General features: G+C 43.5%; 1 protein-coding gene across 2 annotated transcripts in view; it reads left to right on the top strand.

The window, feature by feature from the left end:
- The window catches only part of nkain2 (sodium/potassium transporting ATPase interacting 2), a 160,411-nt gene that overhangs the window by 73,171 nt on the left and 65,494 nt on the right, over nucleotides 1-21,746 (top strand). For both annotated transcript variants that reach the window (XM_021600370.3, XM_021600369.3), the window contains exons 2-3: nucleotides 4,328-4,465; nucleotides 9,549-9,629. In XM_021600370.3, coding sequence (XP_021456045.1) covers nucleotides 4,328-4,465; nucleotides 9,549-9,629 — 219 coding nt within the window. The remainder of the gene's footprint in view (nucleotides 1-4,327; nucleotides 4,466-9,548; nucleotides 9,630-21,746) is intronic.

The raw sequence follows: 21,746 nt of genomic DNA, 5'->3' as shown, positions 1-21,746 counted from the left end.
ACAACATTAATGACTAGGGAGGCCCTCTGACTTCAACAATAGCCTGAGGTGTTTCTCTCTGTGTCAGGCAGTAAGCAAAACCCTACAGCTTCTCTCTCACCATTGGACAGGGCCTGTGATACTGAGGCAGCTGAGCTCTCTGGGTCTTTTGGAGTTCCTCCAATAATACCAGGCACTCCCAACTGCATAGTCGGAGAACCTTTATCAGGCAGCTTTGACATTGAGACATTATCAGGTAACTAATGCTAGGGGTTACGATTCACCAATGGCTGTTATTTGTGTTGAGGCTTATGAATGCGCTGTGGAAGCACGGCATGTTTAATTGCAGGCTATATACCATGTTTCCTTGTTGTTTACCCTTCTAATCCAGGCGGCAGGATGCTTTTGAGCTGCCATATGGGCTCCCTTCAGGACTCTCTGGGCTCCCTGCTTTAGTTGCGGATATGGTGAGGTGCAGGCAGCTTTTCAGGAGGGCTTCTCATTCTCCAATGCCATGGAAATGCCATGGAGTGCTGCTAATTAACACCATTTATTTTCTTTGTGCCTTTTTCTGTTCAGCAGAAACATGTTAACAATGCCTCTGAGAGGAGGACCTGATGTGTGTAATGTTAGACAGGAAGGAGCTTTGATAAGAGGGCTTGGTAGGGTGGTAGTGGCGTGGAGGAGATAGCGTTGCAGGGTGGTAGTGGTGTGGAGGAGCTATCGTTGCAGGGTGGTAGGGGCGTGGAGGAGATAGCATTGCAGGGTGGTAGTGGTGTGGAGGAGCTAGCGTTGCAGGGTGGTAGTGGTGTGGAGGAGCTAGCGTTGCAGGGTGGTAGTGGTGTGGAGGAGCTAGCGTTGCAGGGTGGTAGTGGTGTGGAGGAGCTAGCGTTGCAGGGTGGTAGTGGTGTGGAGGAGCTAGCGTTGCAGGGTGGTAGTGGTGTGGAGGAGCTAGCGTTGCAAGGTGGTAAGGGCGTGGAGGAGATAGCTTTACAGGGTGGTAGTGGTGTGGAGGAGCTAGCGTTGCAGGGTGGTAGGGGCGTGGAGGAGATAGAATTGCAGGGTGGTAGTGGTGTGGAGGAGCTAGCGTTGCAGGGTGGTAAGGGCGTGGAGGAGATAGCATTGCAGAGTGGTAGTGTTGTGGAGGAGCTAGCGTTGCAGGGTGGTAGGGGCGTGGAGGAGATAGCATTGCAGGGTGGTAGTGGTGTGGAGGAGTTAGCGTTGCAGGGTGGTAAGGGCGTGGAGGAGATAGCATAGCAGGGTGGTAGTGGTGTGGAGGAGCTAGCGTTGCAGGGTGGTAGGGGCGTGGAGGAGATTGCGCTGCAGGGTGGTAGTGGTGTGGAGGAGCTAGCGTTGCAGGGTGGTAAGGGCGTGGAGGAGATAGCATTGCAGGGTGGTAGTGGTGTAGAGGAGCTAGCGTTGCAGGGTGGTAGTGGTGTAGAGGAGCTAGCGTTGCAGGGTGGTAGTGGTGTGGAGGAGCTAGTGCTGTAGGGTGGTAGTGGTGTGGAGGAGCTGGTGTTGCAGGGTGGTAGTGGTGTGGAGGAGCTAGTGTTGCAGGGTGGTAGTGGTGTGGAGGAGCTAGTGTTGCAGAGTGGTAGTGGTGTGGAGGAGCTGGTGTTGTAGGGTGGGAGTGGTGTGGAGGAGCTGGTGTTGTAGGGTGGTAGGGGTGTGGAGGAGCTAGTGTTGTAGGGTGGTAGTGGTGTGGAGGAGCTGGTGTTACAGGGTGGTAAGGGCGTGGAGGAGATAGCGTTGCAGGGTGGTAGCGGTGTGGAGGAGCTAGCGTTGCAGGGTGGTAGGGGCTTGGAGGAGCTAGCGTTGCAGGGTGGTAGTGGTGTGGAGAGGCTAGTGTTGTAGGGTGGTAGTGGTGTGGAGAGGCTATAGTTGTAGGGTGGTAGTGGTGTGGAGAGGCTAGTGTTGTAGGGTGGTAGTGGTGTGGAGGAGCTAGCGTTGCAGGGTGGTAGTGGTGTGGAGGAGCTATTGTTGCAGGGTGGTAGTGGTGTGGAGAGGCTAGTGTTGTAGGGTGGTAGTGGTGTGGAGGAGCTAGTGTTGTAGGGTGGTAGTGGCATGGAGGAGCTAGCGTGGTTCCCTGACTCTGACTCGCTCTGTTCTGACTGTATGTTGTGTGGTTTTAGATTAGGGAACTAATTTACTGGGGAAACAGATGGAAAAATACCAGTTTTCCTTTCATTCCACTGATACATGAAATGACGGTATAGTAATTATGGAGGCTGGCCCAGATAAACATACAGTAGGTGTCAGGAACCGCTTGGCATACCACATGATTGAAAGGGAAAGGGGGATACCTAGTCAGTTGTGCAACTGAATGTATTCAACTGAGATTTGTCTTCCGCATTTAACCCAACCCCTCTGAATCAGAGAGGTGCAGGGGGCTGCCTTAATCGACATCCATGTCTTCGGCGCCCAGGGAACAGTGGGTTAACTGCCTTGCTCAGGGGCAGAACGGCAGATTTGAACCTTGTCAGCACGGGGATTCGAACCAGCCTTCCAGTTACTGGCCCAATGCACTAACCACTAGGCTACCTGCCGCCCCACCTAACAGTGGTGGAATACATGCACTTCGTTTGGTTATATTTTCAAAACAAAATGTGCATAATTTATCAGTTCCTGCTGGATGAGTAACAGTTGTGCCGGGACTATTTCAATAAAGGTCCTGTACATGGAGAGACATGTCATTCCCTGAGCAATAGTTCTCATAAACAAAGCATTAAAGAGGATCATTACATGTCATACAACGGAACAAGGTAGGCTGAGCTCTATAGTTATAGCTGGCATGCATAGGGAATCATTTCAATAAAATGTAAAAAAAAATATATAGAAAAAAAGCAAAGCTTAGCCTCTGTTTAGCAGGCAAGTTCCCTGAAAATACTATAATTTATTTACGAACTCTTCTGGGAGCAGTGAGTTTGTGAGTTATTGTTTGTACCTGGAATGACATTCGAATCCTGTCATTTGGACCCAACTGTGCATTCGGATTAATGTATGATCTATGAGCCGTACTCATACAGTGCCCAGATGTATAGTGACTAGCTAGGTTGCCAGAGACAGACAGACAGACAGAATGGGGCAGGAGCAGCGTTGTGAGCTGGTCAGCCCTGGGCTGGACTGAGCCATGGACAGACTGGATTTAATAGAGAGAAACTTGGTGTTTTGACGACTTGAAAGTACATTTATGAAGTATTGCCTAGCGGCATGGGGAATGTATCACTGAGCACCCACAGGGGAAGTTAATTTAGTTGTGGCATCTGTTGTGATAGTCAAAGCTCATCAACAGTCAGTCGAAGGAACACTAGCGAGGAATTCCAGTCAGGAAAATACTGCCTGTGCAAGTGCACAGTTCTTTAATACAGGCGGTGGTTCGTTAAACTGAGATCTCACAAATATTTAAAGGCCATTTTCTATCCGTTCACATGGAATTTACAGCGAGGGCAATCCAATTATCCCACAGGCATTTTGTTTTACTCCACCAACTGTAAAAATTGGAGTGCGCAGACATAGCTTTATTAGTAAGGACTATAAAATAAGAAGATCGTTAGTTGCAGATATGAAGTTGAGTTTAAAGCATCCTGTAGTTGTTGGGATTTGGGAACCATTAGCATCAGTGCTATGAAGCGCTATCTAGCTCTGACACTGTTGGGACACACTGTTATCCTTCCCCTTACCGCAGCCCTTTGAAGTGCCATGGCTGATAGTCGTATCAACACTGGTGTCATGTCCAATCAGACACTGAGACCCAAACGGTCTGGGCAGAGGGGTCTAGCCTTGCCAGCTTCAATTTCCCGCAGAGGCCAACATCGAGGTGGGTGGGGACACGACCCTGAGGAACTCTGCCCCTCTCGGGCAATTCGAGACAGCTGTGTGATGGGGAGGAGGAGAGAGAAGACGCCGGTGTCACGACCCCTTGGTGTGGTGTTCAAGCAGATTTCCCTGTCCTCCCTCCCTTCCAGCACAAATGTTGAAATACATCACTCCAGCACATCTCTCAGGGCTCTGATACCCTCCAGCAGATCAGCAATAAAAAGTTGACATGGCCCACAACTGTACACAGGCATCTTTCTTTGTGTACCTTTATTTAACTAGGCAAGTCAGTTCAGAACAAATTCTTATTTACAATGACGGCCTAGGAACAGTGGGTTAACTGCCATGTTCAGGGGCAGAATGACAGATGTTTACCATGTCAGCTCGGGGATTCGATCAAGCAACCTTTAGTTTACTGGGCCAAGATGCTAACCACTAGAGTACCTGCAGCCCCAAATCTTGTAGCAAACAAGATGACATCGATTTTGTCTGATACTAAAGTTAATTTCATTTCTCTCCATTTCCCTTACAGATCAGCATATTGGAACGACAAATATTTGACTTCCTTGGGTACCAGTGGGCTCCCATCCTCACAAACTTTGTGCACATCATCACAGTCATCTTGGGCCTCTTTGGGACTGTACAGTTCAGACCAAGATACGTGACCGGGGTGAGTTATATCTTCCTTGATTTCCTATGGAGTCATACATTAATATATTGGGATATTAATCTTGGGATAAGTGGTTTTATGGAAAGTGGTGTTATGAAGCAATTAATATATCTTACATGTTACCTATTTTATTTACAAAAGGTAATATTACATGTTCATATTTATTGATTGCATTTATATTTATAGTGAACAATAATAATGTACATAGTCTTATAACTGATATGATGTCAAGACCTATGACCATTGACCTACACAGTATACAAATAAAGAGAGCAGGAATACATATTAATTCAAGACTCTCCTACCTGAAATAAGTCTCTCATCTTGACAACCTTTCAATCAAACCATACATGTAAACTCAGCAAAAAAAAAAGAAACGTCCTCGCACTGTCAACTGCATTTATTTTCAGCAAACTTAACATGTGTAAATATTTGTATGAACATAACAAGATTCAACAACTGAGACAAAAACTGAACATGTGTCTAACAGAAATGGAATAATGTGTCCCTGAACAAAGGGGGGGTCAAAATCAAAAGTAACAGTCAGTAACTGGTGTTACCAGCTGCATTAAGTACTGCAGTGCATCTCCTCCTCATGGACTGCACCAGATTTGCCAGTTCTTCCAATGGGATTGAGATCCAGGCTCTTCGCTGGCCATGGCAGAACACTGACATTCCTGTCTTTCAGGAAATCATGCACAGAACGAGCAGTATGTCTGGTGGCATTGTCATGCTGGAGGGTCATGTCAGGATGAGCCTGGAGGAAGAGTACCACATGATGGAGGAGGATGTCTTCCCTGTAATGCACAGCATTGAGATTGCCTGCAATGACAACAAGCTCAGTCCGATGATGCTTTGACACACCACCCCAGGCCATGATGGACTCTCCAGATCAAATCAAATCAAATCAAATCCAATTCAATCCCGCTCCAGAGTACAGGCCTCGGTGTAATGCTCACTCCTTTGACAATAAACGCGAATCCGACCATCACCCCTGGTGAGACAAAACTGCGACTCGTCAATGAAGAGCACTTTTTGCCAGTCCTGTCTGATCCAGCGACGGTGGGTTTGTGCCCATAGGCGACGTTGTTGCCAGTGATGTCTGGTGAGGACCTGCCTTACAACAGGCCTACAAGCCCTCAGTCCAGCCTCTCTCAGCCTATTGCGGACAGTCTGAGCGCTGAAGGAAGGATTGTGCATTCCTGGTGTAACTCGGGCAGTTGTTATTGCCATCCTGTACCTGTCCCGCAGGTGTGATGTTCGGATGTACCGATCCTGTGCAGGTGTTGTTATACGACGTCTGGCACTGTGAGGATGATCAGATGTCCGTCCTGTCTCCCTGTAGCGCTGTCTTAGGCGTCTCACGGTACGGACATTGCAATTTATTGCCCTGGCCACATCTGCAGTCCTCATGCCTCCTTGCAGAATGCCTAAGGCACGTTCATGCAGATGAGCAGGGACCCTGGGCATCTTTCTTTTGGTGTTTTTCAGAGTCAGTGGAAAGGCCTCTTTAGTGTCCTAAGTTTTCATAACTGTGACCTTAATTGCTTACCGTCTGTAAGCTGTTAGTGTCTTAACGACCGTTCCACAGGTGCATGTTCATTAATTGTTTATGGTTCATTGAACAAGCATGGGAATGGGAAACAGTGTTTAAACCCTTTACAATGAAGATCTGTGAAGTTATTTGGATTTGTACAAATTATCTTTGAAAGACAGGGTCCTGAGGAAGGGACGTTTCTTTTTTGCTGAGTTTATATTATGGAGACTTAAAACCCAGGCATTTTGACTTGTCCGTCAGCCGTCAGAGAGCTGCTGTCATACAGCAGGGAGATTACCTTGACAGCCCCTCCTCCTCACCCACTCCTCCCCTGAAGAAATGGAGCCTCAACCCACTATCAGCCTCAGCTATCAAAGTCTATGCCTGTAAAGATAAATGGCTTTACTGTCCAATATTACTCTTGCTTATATCCGTTTTGGTAATGCTGTCAGAGCAGATGAATTTTTATTCTAATTTAACATGGCTCTTGCCAGTAGCTGGAGAAAGGCCAAATTAGGTTCCACTACACTCACCCATTTTCTGGATCTAATGTCTTGACAACATGTCAGATTATAGAGGCGGTAAAACCTTCCTCCGTGGCGGCTCTCCCCCTCTGTCAATGGTCTGGTGAATTAGGCCTGGAAACATATACACTTGTGCCCTAACACATTCATGGATTGCCCCCTACTGCTCCCTCCAACCTCCACCCCCCTGGGTTTAGAGACCATCACCAGCTCACGTACCAGTTTGGATTATGGCCCTAATTGAAGTCAATGGCTTGGCCTAGTCCTGCTCCACCTCACAAACGTGGGAGAATCATTATGCCGCCACACGTCTACTTCGAGAGACGTGTCAGCCAGACAGCCGCACTCCAGTTGGGAGGAAGGCATGTAGTATTGACCTTCAACCCTCCCCTAGGGCGTTTCAGCTGATTCACTGTATAAATTGTACGTACAGCATGTGCCGGCCGACATTACCTGTGACAGCTTGCAGTGGTATCTCCCCCTCTCTCATCCTCTCCCCCTCTGAGGCCATCTTGGGTGAGAGTCAGTCATTCCCAACACATTACCAAGGAGTCCCCATGACTACGGGAGAGGATAGAACCCCCCCCCCCCCCCCCCCCCCCCCCCCCCATCTACTGAGGCCCGGTCCAATGATGGGACAGTCCCCATACTACAGGGGTTTCCAAACCTTTCTGGGCCCCACAACCCCATTTTGATATCAAAGAATGTTTGTGACCCCACCATGTAAAAAAAAGAAAAATCATCACCGGTCAATGTTAACTTTTTAAAATGGGTCTATCGCAGTCTATTACAAATCAGTCTGACAGTACTTTAGACAGTATTTCAATCTGAAGGAAGTATGGTTTGAAGTGACTGAAATGCATCAGAAAATATATTGTTCAGAAGATCATCCGACAATAATTTTTTATGATTTTCTGTGTAGAAATGATCATCATTGATGATGTTATTTCCCCCCCAGTCTGATTTAGTGCCTGGTCTTGTCCACTCTGTTCTAATGAGTCCTGCATGGCTTGTGGGTATTGCAGTGGGAAACAGAAGTCTTGTCTTTTCAGTGATGGGGGTCATAATATTTTGGAGCTTAAACCATTCAAAAGATAGTGCCACGTTTGTAGGAAGAAACTGCATCTAGCAGCTACCGGAGGTTAATGACTTAACCCCGGTTCTATGAAGCGGAAATTTTATCTTGCGACCCCATTTTCAAATCAGGCGACCCCGTATGGGGTCAAGACCCCTAGTTTGGGAAACACTGCCATACTGTATCCCTTTCTGTAAATGTTCCTCTTTAGCTACAGTGTTCTATCCATAATATCGCACATCTCCATACCTCTTTGATCCATCAGGTTATACATTCATGATGATTATGATGCCTTTTCACTGAAATCCCAGAAACCTGCATGATATCTACAAAGATATTTGATCTTACTGTCATAAAGTACACATTTTCTTAAAAAGTCAAGAACACATTCTTATTTACAATGATGGCCTAGGAACAGTGGGTTAACTGCCTTGTTCAGTGGCAGAACGACAGATTTTTACCTTGTCAGCTCGGGGATTCGATCTAGCAACTTTTTGGTTACTGGTCCAACACTCTAACCACTAGGCTACCTGCCACCCCACTTGTGTCAGCTATGGCTCCTGTAGTGATATTTGTCCTCGATCATGTGCATTTAACAGATAAGTGGATGCATATAGTTCCGGTGGCGTAAAGTGCTTAAGTATTCATACTTTAAAGTACTACTTAAGTTGTTTTTGGGAGTATCTGTACTTTACTTTACTATTTATATTTTGACAACTTTAACTTTTACTTCACTACATTCCTAAAGAAAATAATGTACTTTTTACACTGTACATTTTCCTTGACACCCAAAATGTTGAATGCATAGCAGGACAGGAAAATCATCCAATTCACGCACCTCTGATCTGGCGGACTCACCAAACACAAATGCATCATTTGTAAATGATGTCTTAAGTATATTTGATCAATTACATTTACTTTTGATACTTAAGTATATATAGAACCAAATACTTTTAGACTTTTACTCAAGTAGTGTTTTTACTGGGTAACTTTTACTTTTACTTGAGTAACTTTCTACTAAGGTATATATACTTTTACTCAAGTATGACAATCGAGTACTTTTTCCACCACTGTATATTTGGATGAGCTTTCTACATGTAATGCAATTGAGTTCCCATTTCCAATGGCCCAGTATTTTATTCTGGATCACCTGTCTGCTTTAAAATAGGATCAGATAAGCATCCTTTTATCTGAAGATCTCTCCTCTGCTCTGCTTATCAGACTTCACAGTTCTTCTTCTCCCAGAAAGTCGCTTCTCCCATTTTAATCGGGGGGAAAAAAACATGTGTTGTGATAATGATTTCCCATGCTTCAAAATAGCCTGCTTCGAAAAAAGTACATGATATGTCGATAGATGCGTTGCCGTGTCTTAGATCAGGGGTGTCAAACTAATTTTGCCCCCAACTTTCTTGTGAGTGTCCTTTCAGACATTTGGACAGTACTGGGAGCTAAATGAGGACATACTGAACTGTAACATCATGTTTTGTGTTCTTCAGTGCCAATTGGACATTGAGTTGTTTCATTTTGACACATTTCAAAACGCTTTGATAAGCCTCCATCCCTATCTCTAAGGAGCCTCTACGCCTCAGCCCTCCCACACACAACACACAACACACAACACACACACAACACACACAAACACACACACACCTTCAATACCGAGAAGAGGTACTAAATGTTTGGCTCTGGCATGATTCAGATGTGTGGAGGCAGATTCTGTGTGAAGACATACCCAGCAGATAATTAATTACAAAGAAACACTATGATCCTGGCTGTGGAAACCCAGATACTAAGGAGAATCAAAATATGCATTTGTTTTTGGCGTGTTATTCTGAGCTTGACATTGCTTGTGGTGTTCTAATACTGTGATACTGTTTGTTCAGTGGTGTGTGCTTCTTCTCTCCCCCTCCTCTCTCTCTCTCTCACACTCTCTCTCCTCTCCCATAGTATGCAGTGTGGCTGGTTCTCTGGGTGACCTGGAACATCTTCATCATCTGTTTCTACCTGGAAGTGGGGGACCTCTCCAAGGTAATGTGACCTGCTGAGAGCTCTACAGAGCTGGAGAGCCTTTTATTATTACCTGCCAGAGGACAGAGGCCATGGATAATATGTCTTTAATGGTCTTTTTCGCATGCTATTTAATCATGCGTTACACATTACTTCGCTGTTTCTGAAAGAGATAGTTGCGAAGTCTGGCTAAGTCTCTAAGAGCTTTCCACACCTGGATTGTGCAACATTTGCCCATTATTATTTTCAAAATTCTTCAAGGTCTAGGATTTTGCCTGTGCTTAGCCCCATTGCACAATTTTTTTTCCTGAAAAACTCCCCAGTCCTTAACTGCAACAAGCATACCCATAACATGATGAAGCCACCACCATGCTTGAAAATATGGAGAGTGGTACTTAGTGAGTTGTATTGGATTTGCCCCAAACATAACACTTTGTATTCAGTACAAAATTGTAATTACTTTGCCACAGTATTACTTTAGTGCCGTGTTGCAAACAGAATATAGGTTTTGGAATATTTTTATTATGTACCGGCTTCCTTCTTTTCACTCTGTCATTTAGGTTAGTATTGTGGAGTAACTACAATGTTGTTGATCTATCCTCAGTTTTCACTGCCAATAAACTGTTTTAAAGTCACCATTGGCCTCAATGGTGAAATCCCTGAGAGGTTTCTTTCCTCTCCGTCAACTGAGTTAGGAAGGACTATATGTAATTTAATCAATGCAAAATTCAGGCTGTAACACAACAAAATGTGGAAAAAGTCAAGAGGTGTTAATAATTTCTGAAGGCCTTGAAAATACGGTGTGGTTTGACGAGAACGCTGACATTTTTCCAAGGCAGAGATACCCGGCCCGAGACAGCGGTAGATGCATCCATTCATGCATAATGTGTATAAGTGTAGGCATAATGACAATCGCCAAATGTCCTTACACTTTTCGGTTCTTTAACAGATGTTTATTTTTATTAATCAAATGGCGGGTGGATAGAACACTGTTTGGCTGCTGGAATTCATTTGTGAGTAGACAAACGTGCGGAGGTAGCCTACAGTACATGAGCCGTTTTGACAATCAGATGAAAGATCATGACTGGTTGTGTTTATTCCACAGTATAAGGTAATACATTTGAGTTAAGTTCAGATACATCTTTACTACTAGGCCCACAAGAGATCATATTAAATTAATAGCGATTCTATATGTAATTCTATGATTAGGCCCATCCAAAAAGTTCATACACAAGGTCCCGTACAGGGAAAACAAATACATCTACTTTCACCCCTGGTTCAAAGAAATAAGGTAATACCGCAATATAGATGCAAATGTGTCTTCTCTCTCTCCCTCCACCTCTCGGTCCCTCTCTCTCTCTCGCTCTCTCCCTCTCAATATCTTCGGTCCCCCATGCTCAAACTTTCTAGTTTCAACTGGGAATTTATTCCATAATCTGTCGTCTGTTCATGTTTGTATGAGAAAATTGCAGAAGATGTAATTAAAATGTCAAAATGTTTAATATTGTACCCAATTAAAAGCCAAACCAGCCGTGTACCTTGATTATGACATTTCTTCAAGTGCTTTCATCTACTATGTTTTCATTTGGAAAATGAAACTGAAATGACTAATCCCTTAATGTTGACCACTGACTGAGCGCTTCTCATGATCAGATATTATCAGAGCTGTGGACATGAGTCAAGTAGAGACGTGAAGATTATATTGCTGTAGCTTTTGGTCACAAATGTGGCCACATTACATGCCATTGTTGTATCACCATTGATAAGGATTATTGTAGTGTTATTGGTCAAGCTAATTTGCCGGTAAGGTAGTTGTAGTTCAGTATATATCCCCATAGAAAGGAAAGAGAACAGGTGTGGGTATTTTGTCACACCATTTGGATTGTGTTTATCTGTGAGGAAGTCTCTTTGAAATGTCTGTACATTTCTTAGTCGATCGTGCTTCCTTGTTGCTCTGTCGTTACTGTTTAATCTTATCTGGGATCTATGGCAACAGATGGAGCTCTCACTTAGTCTCACAGTCTTCACTCTCCTATAGCCTGTGCCAAAATGGCTTCCTTCCTCCTCAATTGCCTTTGGAGGATTTGACAGTTTCACCTCAGAGATATCTTAGCACGTTTGAAAAGCATCAGGGAATGACATCTGTTGCATTATAGTTTTATTAACAGTCAATGTCATTAACAGCTGGAAAATGACATGGGTTTGGGGCTATATACACTTTGACAAACTCAGTCCTGGTATATCTGCATAGTACATTGCCTTTTTTCTCAGTGAGTTCTCCCTGCTGCATTTCAGCACTGCTTTTTTATGTCTTCTAACTTGCCTGAAATAAATCTCTTAAAGAGAGAATGTTCATTGGCTTCCTCCACAATTCACCAGCGTCAGTTCCCACGAGTGGCCTTGTCACTTTTTTTCCTAGGGAGAAGAGGCACTGAGGCATCAACTCATCGCTCCTCATCGTTTTGCCTGACTGACGAAAAGGGCATCTGCGGCTTTGTAGTTCTGAGTGTGATTCCACTGCATGTTCTACATGGTGGTTCTTTTCAGGTACTTTAATTAGTAACAGTAAAGTGATAGTGTGTTAGTTAGTGTGATTTATTTGGCTCACGTTTAGTCGCCTCATGATTTATTAATGTAGGTGTAATGTGTTTAACCAGGAGAGAATCCATTGAGACCCACCAAGGCAGGAAGATCACACACAGAAACAAATTAAGATAAATAAATGGTACAAATCCCTGCGTATTCTTTTCATTACGTGGCGCAATCCTCCTTACAGGTCTCAACTCGCTCAATCAGCTAAGGGGGACTTGTCTAGGAGAAAGCCAATCGTCTATCAGGAGAGTGATTGACATAGAAATAATACGTGACTTGAGAGAGAATAAACAACAACAGTATTTTTTTGTAGCTCGGGCTTGGGCCTGTAGAGAGGAAGTGTCACCATGTTTATTTTACATTCATGTCAAATGTCTCAAATGGCAAACTGGGCACTCTTAAGAGTGCTCCCTTTCTGGATTGTGTTTGTGCTTTAATATGTGAATGGGTTAAAAGTGGCAAACTCTTTGGCCTGTTCACCAATTCCATTGGCATGCCCAGAGATATTCTGGGAATTGAATGTGGAGGCCATTGGCAGAGGACTGTTGGCACTGACAAGAAGTGACAGGGTAGAGCATGGGAGAGTGGGTAGAGTGGGCGTAGAGAGCCATGGAGCTCCAGTCTGAGCCTCAACCTGAGCCCAGGCAACAGTAAATAAAACGGTGTCCCAGCCATGGCAGCCGACAGCCTTCTAGCTTCAAGGCAAATAGTCACAGTCTGGCAGAGAGGAGGATGAGAGCTGATGCAATAAGAGCTGCTCACAAACGTCCCTCCCAATCTGGGACAGACAGATACACCTGGCCCACCTGGCCCAAAAACGGATAACGTCTCCTGTCAGCCAGGAATCTAATCCAGGCTGGAACAACCTGACATTTGCATAAACAAATAACTCCATTGAAATGGAGCTTTCTGACATCTTAGTATGGGATTCATGCCAAATATTGTGTGCCAAAGTTCTCCATATCAACACTGATCATGACCTCTGTATTTTAGCCTTAAGGCCTGAACAATATTGCTGGCTACATTATGCACAGTACTAAGCAATGGTTCAAGGTTAAAATCAAAGCAAAGGTTAAATGGAGAATGTATGATAGATTTGGCACCGATGTCTTCCCAGCTCAGTTGAATTAATGATACCTTTTTACTGTTTGTAAGAAGTTCCTATTGTGCTATGTCATGATGTTGATATATTTGCAGCCCAATGAAATATTGCTATGGTTGTAAGTGGCATGGCAGAGCCTCAGTAAATCCTTACATTGGCAGGTTATCTGTGTCTTTTTCCTTGGAGCAACTTTAAAAGCATGCAACTGGCCTACTTCCTGTCTGCACACTCTTCATAGTCTTCATATACAGGAAAATGCTGGTATTCTGATAAAGTGTCAGGTCTGGGAGGAATAGTGATTTATAGTCAATTTCACTGGAGAGGAGGGACAAGGCTGGCCTGTCAGCACCGGGCCCTCAGAACAAATGAGTTACAGTGCTTGTGCTAGCTCAATAAGGCTATTATTTCCCATCACCACCTATCACAGACTCTGAGAGCCGTCTAGTTTAGGAATAGGCTGGCCGGAGGAGCTTGACAGGGGAGCCGGACACTAGAACTCCAGACGCTACATGAATCACGGACACTCCCATAGAGTAGCCTACATCCCTTACTAACTTTGAACTTCTCACAAAACATAAGGGAACTATGTTGTTATAAAATAAAGGGAATTTAGAAAAAGGTGTTAATAGTTACAGGTGAGGTAATGCAGGCCTGTCACCAGAAACGGTTTGCTTTAGTCCTAGATAGGTAATTACTCATGTTATACCCTTTGGCAGTGCACTGACCCTGAATCACCCAACTTAAAATATCCAGTTGTTTAACTGAACCCGCTGGAGCAGTCCGAGCACTCCAATTTCCAGCATACATAACAGTGGTTACTATGTATTAGGTTTTTATGAGCCATGTTTCTGTCTCATAGACACTTGATAGAACCCGAGTCTATTTCAAGAGGCTAACAGTGAAATGCTTACTTGCGGGCCCTTCCCAACAATGCAGAGAGAACGAAAATAGAGAAAGAGTAGAAAAGTAATAACACATAATAATAAAAGTCATAATAAATACACAATGAGTAACGATAACTTGGCTGTATACACAGGGTTTTATAGCCTTTTAAGGGTTATATCGATATATTGGCTTTCCTATTATTTGAATCGATCTGGCCTGGGCTGAATAAGTTATTAAAAGTACCCGAAGCCTGCCTCTTATTGAGCTGTTTATAGTTGGGGTGCCGTCATGGCCCTGTCAGGGTTTAATGTGCTGCTGTTAAGAGTTCACAACTCAGTGTCGGAATCATTTAACAAACCTCAAACCATTTAACAAACGTGTCTTCTCCTGGGTGATTAAAGGCCAAACCAACGACATGGACGTCACTTGATTGAGCTCAAATGAATTTGATCCACTCCTTGATTTCACTGAGACTCATTGATTCAATTTGGTGAAACATTCGGAAATATATTTGGACCAATCTAGCATGTACGTACATAAAGGCATAGCAGACGTGAAGATGTCAGAATGTGTTGATTGTATTGACCATTACCGGATCAATGCGTTAGAAGACAGACTGGGAACTAGCCACAAAGTTAATAACCGGACTAAATGCAGAGTAAAAGGCATGCTCCAGATGCCTCCCTGATGAATGCTGAAGTCTGCAGAGTGCTCTCAGTGTCATTAAAGATGACAATAAAAGTCCCCCCTCCAGTGTGCTATTCAGATTAGAATGACACTAATGCAGTGCTCCAACCATGAGGGTGCTTGGAGAGGCTTGTAGATGCTTTGCCACTGACTTGGCTGTATGTAAATGCTTCATTCTCCACCCCAACTCTGCCACTAGCCAATATGCCATAGTATACAGTGGCTTGCGAAAGTATTCACCCCGCTAGGCATTTTTCCTATTTTGTTGCCTTACAACCTGGAATTAAAATTGATTTGTTAGGGGTTTGTATCATTTGATTTACACAACAACATGCCTACCATTTTGAAGATGCAAAATAGTTTTTTTTATCGTGAAACAAACAAGAAATAAGACATAAAACAGAATACTTGAGTGTGCATAACTATTCACCCCCCAAAGTCAATACTTTGTAGAGACACCTTTTGCAGAAATTACAGCTGCGAGTCTCTTGGGGTATCTCTATATAAGCTTGGCACATCTAGCCACTTGAATTTTTGCCCATTCTTCAAGACAAAACTGCTCCAGCTCCTTCAAGTTGGATGGGTTCTGCTAATGTACAGCAATCTTTAAGTCATACCACAGATTCTCAATTGGATTGAGGTCTGGGCTTTGACCCGGCCATTCCAAGACATGTAAATGTTTCCTCTTAAACCACTCAAGAGTTGCTTTAGCAGTTTGCTTAGGGTCATTGTCCTGCTGGAAGGTGAACCTCCGTCCCAGTCTCAAATCTCTTGAAGACTGAAACAGGTTTCCCTCAAGAATTTCCCTTTATTTAGCGCCATCCATCATCCCTTCAATTCTGACCAGTTTCCCAGTCCCTGCAGTTGAAAGACATCCCCACAGGATGATGCTGCCACCTCCATGTTTCACTGGGGGATGGTGTTCTCGGGGTGATGAGAGGTGTTCGGTTTGCGTCAGACATAGCGTTTTCCTTAATGGCCAAAAAGCTCAATTTTAGTCTCATCTGACCAGAGTACCTTCTCCCACATGCCTTTTGGCGAACACCAAACGTGTTTGCTTATTTTTTTCTTTAAGCAATGGCTTTTTTTCTGGCCACTCTTCCGTAACGCCCAGCTCTGTGGAGTGTACTGCTTAAAGTGGTCCTATGGACAGATACTCCAATCTCCTCTTTGGAGCTTTGCTGCTCCTTCTGGGTTATCTTTGGTCTCTTTGTTGCCTCTCTGATTAATGCCATCCTTGCCTTGGATTTGGTCTCCTTGCCTAGTGAATTTTGGTGGGCGGCCCTCTCTTGGCAGGTTTGTTGTGGTGCCATATTCTTTCCATTTTTTAATAATGGATTTAATGGTGCTCCGTGGGATGTTCATCTGTTGATCTGTACTTCTCCACAACTTTGTCCCTGACCTGTTTGGAGAGCTCCTTGGTCTTCATGGTGCCGCTTGCTTGGTGGTGCCCTGTGCTTAGTGGTGTTGCAGACTCTGGGGCCTTTCAGAACAGATGTCTATATACTGAGATCATGTGACACTTAGATTGCACACAGGTGAACTTAATTATGGACTTAATTATGGTGGACTTAATTATTGACTTAATTAATTGTGGACTTAATTATGTGACTTCCGAAGGTAATTGGTTGCAGCGGATCTTATTTAGAGGTTTCATAGCAAAGGGGGTGAATACATATGCACACACCACTTTTCAGTTTTTAATTTAGATTTTTTTTCTTAGTTATTTCTTTCATTTTACTTCACCAATTTGGACTATTTTGTGTATGTCCATTACATGAAATCCAAATAAAAATCAATTTAAATTACAGGTTGTAATGCAACAAAATAGGAAAAACACCAAGGGGGATGAATACTTTTGCAAGGCACTGTATATGAATTAGTGTTAAGAAATAAACCACACAAACTTCCCCTAAATCAACGTTCACATTTCAGTCATGTGACAAAAGTGAATACTTGAGCTTGTGTGTCAAAAAGAATTGACATTAAAACTGTAATTTTGCCAGTACATTGTTTTGCTATAATCCAGGGGATTTACTTGAGTTAAAATTCTCTTTCAACAAGCAAGAAGTTTCTCCCATCAATCATTTCTCCGCGGGAGGCCAGTGTGTTTGTCCCACTGCTCCATCTGTGAGGGAATGTGTCACCAGCAATGTCAGTCAGTGGAAACAAACAAGCAAACAGACAGACAGACTCAAAATGCCACACTCTCTCTTTTAATGCCTATGGTTGTACAGTCTGTGACGCACTCACATGGATTCATATGACTGTAGAAAATACATAGATAGAACTGTAGATATAACACATATGATACAGATCCCATGGAATAGAAATAGACTATTGTCAGCTGTCTGCAAGTGGTCACCTTAATGAAAAATGATGTGCCAGTGTGTAATGGATGCAGGGACAATCAGAAACATAATACTTTTCCCATTCACCTGAGAGAAGGAGCCATCATCTGGGTGAGAGAGGGTAGAGAGATAAATGTGCTGATCAGTGTGGTGTGGTGCCGGCAGGGAAAGGGGTGATTTGTCCAAAGTGCCGCGATTGGCAGGGCTTGACCAGCAGGTCAGGTGGGAAGAAACTAGTCATATCCAACGGCATCGCAGCACAGGCAGGGACCAGGAGATTTCCGTCTCGGTAGAGATAATGCAGAGCAGGAACAAGCCTACAGGCTTCACTCAAAGCCAAGATGGGGCGAATAGCGCTGCAGCATCCCACAATACATCACTCCACTTACGGGTCTGGGACCTTCGTGGATGATGGGGGAGCATTTAAAGTAGGGTGCTTCTGTTGGGAGAATACATAGCCTGTATGGTTATCGTTGTTAGTATGTTTGCAATGTTCAGGTCTGATGTCTGACGCGTTAAATATCTACCCAGCCTAAAACAGCCACTTTGTCTTCAACCGGTCATTGAGTGACTGGGTCGAGTATCCAGCGTCAAGGCCAATGACTTGCTAAAAGAAGTGATAGGGCTCTGAGGTAATAGTGCTCTTAAATGTTGCATGCTGGGAGAAAAACCGGTTTCATCCCTTAACCGTCTTTTTAATCTCCGGAAGAAAACGGCAAAAAGCATAAGCAGGAACCTGTCCAATAGTGCCATGAGGATCAGAAAACGATTTGGAATTTGGCATGGTGATATGAGATCAGTACTGCCTAAAGCTATATGAAGTGTCAACAGGCTTTTTCAGTCCCTTGGTACCATAGCAGCCTTCAATAGTCTGCTTCGAAAATGTGTCCTTATGATATCTTATGGTCGAAATAAACACGATGGCAACCCAGAGACGCCATCTTTAATTCCTTTGTATTGATATCTGTCTGATGGCGGTGACCTGAACACCGAAGGGACATATCAAATATTCAAATCTAATTAAAAGCACCTGACCTTTTAATCTGACCGAGAGGTTGAAAATCATAAGCGGTTCCGATGCCGTGTTGGTACAAACATAATTAAACACAAGCTTTTAGAATTTACAATCAGAGCTCTTGAATTATGATGACCCTTCCATTTGAAGGTCAACAAGTAGAGGAGTAACAGACGAACCAAGGGGGATAATTCAGACGTAATGAGAGAGAGTACTGTAGTTAGATGACCGAGTCAGGGACACAGGTAACCTGCAAGCTCAGACATGATTTAGAACAGACGGTTCCTTCTTACTGAATGTCCACACTCTCTCCGTCACAGATGAGCAAAGACGGCCGCTAGTAGGAACACTTACACAAGGTTCACTACAACAGTCAACCTCATCAAACACTGTGAAGCCGATAGTTTGTCACACCTCATTGGTGCCTTATGTTGGTCATTATCGCCAAACTGTGCTGGAGGTAATAGTGAAAGAGTATCTGTAGTATCCATGCTACTGTAGCTTGATGACTTGATGTATCAAGCTGTATGTGGATCAGAGTAAGTGTGTGTCAGGAAAAGAGAGATAGAGGACTGTGTTGCTGTCATATCTTTCTCTATCTCTCTCTCTCTCTCTCTTTCTCCCTCTCTCTTTTTCTTTCTTTCTTTCTTTCTTTCTTTCTTTCTTTCTTTCTTTCTTTCTTTCTTTCTTTCTTTCTTTCCTTCTTTCTTTGTTTCTTTCTTTGTTTCTTATTGGCATGGCAAACATATGTTTACATGTCATATTATGTCTATATACAGTGTTGTAGTGATGTGCAAATTGTTAAAGTACAAAAGGGAAAATAAATCAACATAAATATAGGTTGTATTTGTTCTTCACTTGTTGCCCTTTTCTTGTGGCAAGTCACAAATCTTTCTGCTGTGACGGCATGCTGGTATTTCACCCAATATGTATGGGAGTTTATCAAAATTGGATTTGTTTTCAAATTCTTTGTGGGTCTGTGTAATCTGAGGGAAATATGTGTCTCTAATATGGTCATACATTTGGCAGGAAGTGCAGCTCAGTTTCCACCTAATTTTGTGGTCTGCACATAGCTCTATTGAGAGCCAGGTCTGCCTTTGGCGGCCTTTCTCAATAGCAAGGCTACGTATGCTCACTGAGTCTGTACATAGTCAATAGCATTCTAGTTTGCTCTATTTTTTTGTAAATTGTTTCCAATGTGTCAAGTAATTATCTTTCTGTTTTATCATGGTTTGGTTGGGTCTAATTGTGTAACTGTCTTGAGGCTCGGTGGGGGTCTGTTTGTGTTTGTGAACAGAGCCCCAGGACCAGCTTGCTTAGGGGGCTCTTCTCCAGGTTAATTTCTCTGTAGGTGATGGCTTTGTTATGGAAGGTTTGGGAATTGCTTCCTTTAAGGTGGTTGTAGAATTTAACGGCTCTTTTCTGGATTTTAATTATTAGCGGGTATCGGCCTAATTCTGCGGTCTCTCTCTCTCTCGCTCTCTCTCTCTCTGAGTTGCATCTCTCATTCTCTCTCTCTCTCTCTCTCTCTCTCTCTCTCTCTCTCTCTCTCTCTCTCTCTCTCTCTCTCAGCACCATTACACAAATAGCAATTAGTTCACTGCCTGTTCTGTTGTAACATCAGGGCTTATTCCAAAGGTCAATCTTTATTGCTAATTGCTCTGAAGAAAATTGCACTTTTTTCTCACCCACTCACCCAAGACACCATCAAATTACTTTAATCAAAGCAAAAAATATATAGAAATACATATATACAGTCGGGCAAAAAAGTATTTAGTCAGCCACCAATTGTGCAAGTTCTCCCACTTAAAAAGATGAGAGAGACCTGTCATTTTCATCATATGTACTCTTCAACTATGACAGACAAAATGAGAAAAAAAAATCCAGAAAATCACATTGTAGGATTTTTTATTAATTAATTTGCAAATTATGGTGGAAAATAAGTATTTGGTCACCTACAAACAAGCAAGATTCCTGGCTCTCACAGACTTGTAACTTCTTCTTTAAGAGGCTCCTCTGTCCTCCACTAGTTACCTGTATTAATGGCACCTGTTTGAACTTGTTATCAGTATAAAAGACACCTGTCCACAACCTCAAACAGTCACACTCCAAACTCCACTATGGCCAAGACCAAAGAGCTGTCAAAGGACACCAGAAACAAAATTGTAGACCTGCACCAGGCTGGGAAGACTGAATCTGCAATAGGTAAGCAGCTTGGTTTGAAGAAATCAACTGTGGGAGCAATTATTAGGAAATGGAAGACATACAAGACCACTGATAATCTCCCTCGATGTGGGGCTCCACGCAAGATCTCACCCCGTGGGGTCAAAATGATCAAAAATCAAAAATCCCAGAACCACACGGGGGGACCTAGTGAATGACCTGCAGAGAGCTGGGACCAAGGTAACAAAGCCTACCATCAGTAACACACTACGCCGCCAGGGACTCAAATCCTGCAGTGCCAGGCGTGTCCCCCTGCTTAAGCCAGTACATGTCCAGGCCCGTCTGAAGTTTGCTAGAGAGCATTTGGATGATCCAGAAAAAGATTGGGAGAATGGCATATGGTCAGATGAAACCAAAATATAACTTTTGGGTAAAAACTCATCGTGTTTGGAGGACAAAGAATGCTGAGTTGCATCCAAAGAACACCATACCTACTGTGAAGCATGGGGGTGGAAACATCATGCTTTGGGGCTGTTTTTCTACAAAGGGACCAGGACGACTGATCCGTGTAAAGGAAAGAATGAATGGGGCCATGTATCGTGAGATTTTGAGTGAAAACCTCCTTCCATCAGCAAGGGCATTGAAGATGAAACGTGGCTGGGTCTTTCAGCATGACAATGATCCCAAACACACCGCCCGGGCAATGAAGGAGTGGCTTCATAAGAAGCATTTCAAGGTCCTGGAGTGGCCTAGCCAGTCTCCAGATCTCAACCCCATAGAAAATCTTTGGAGGGAGTTGAAAGTCCGTGTTGCCCAGCAACAGCCCCAAAACATCACTGCTCTAGAGGAGATCTGCATGGAGGAATGGGCCAAAATACCAGCAACAGTGTGTGAAAACCTTGTGAAGACTTACAGAAAACGTTTGACCTCTGTCATTGCCAACAAAGGGTATGTAACAAAGTATTCAGATAAACTTTTATTATTGACCAAATACTTATATTCCACTATAATTTGCAAATAAATTAATAAAAAATCCTACAATGTGATTTTCTGGAGAAAAAAAATCTAATTTTGTCTGTCATTGTTGAAGTGTACCTATGATGAAAATTACAGGCCTCTCTCATCTTTTTAAGTGGGAGAACTTGCACAATTGGTGGCTGACTAAATACTTTTTTGCCCCACTGCAAACAATAGAATATATAGGGGAATGGAAATGATGCAGACAATTACATTGAAGGAATGCAGACAATTACATTGAATGAAGCTACAATCCATGTGCATTATTCAATCTGATCTACTGTACCCCCTGTTTGTTGCTTAGCTTTGCATTGGTGTGCAATTCT

This window comes from Oncorhynchus mykiss, chromosome 4 (assembly GCF_057628025.1).
Source record: "Oncorhynchus mykiss isolate SJ-2025 chromosome 4, ASM5762802v1, whole genome shotgun sequence".
Lineage (NCBI taxonomy): Eukaryota > Metazoa > Chordata > Actinopteri > Salmoniformes > Salmonidae > Oncorhynchus > Oncorhynchus mykiss.
Note: the sequence above shows the minus strand (reverse complement) of the source record. Positions and strands in the feature narration are given on the sequence as shown.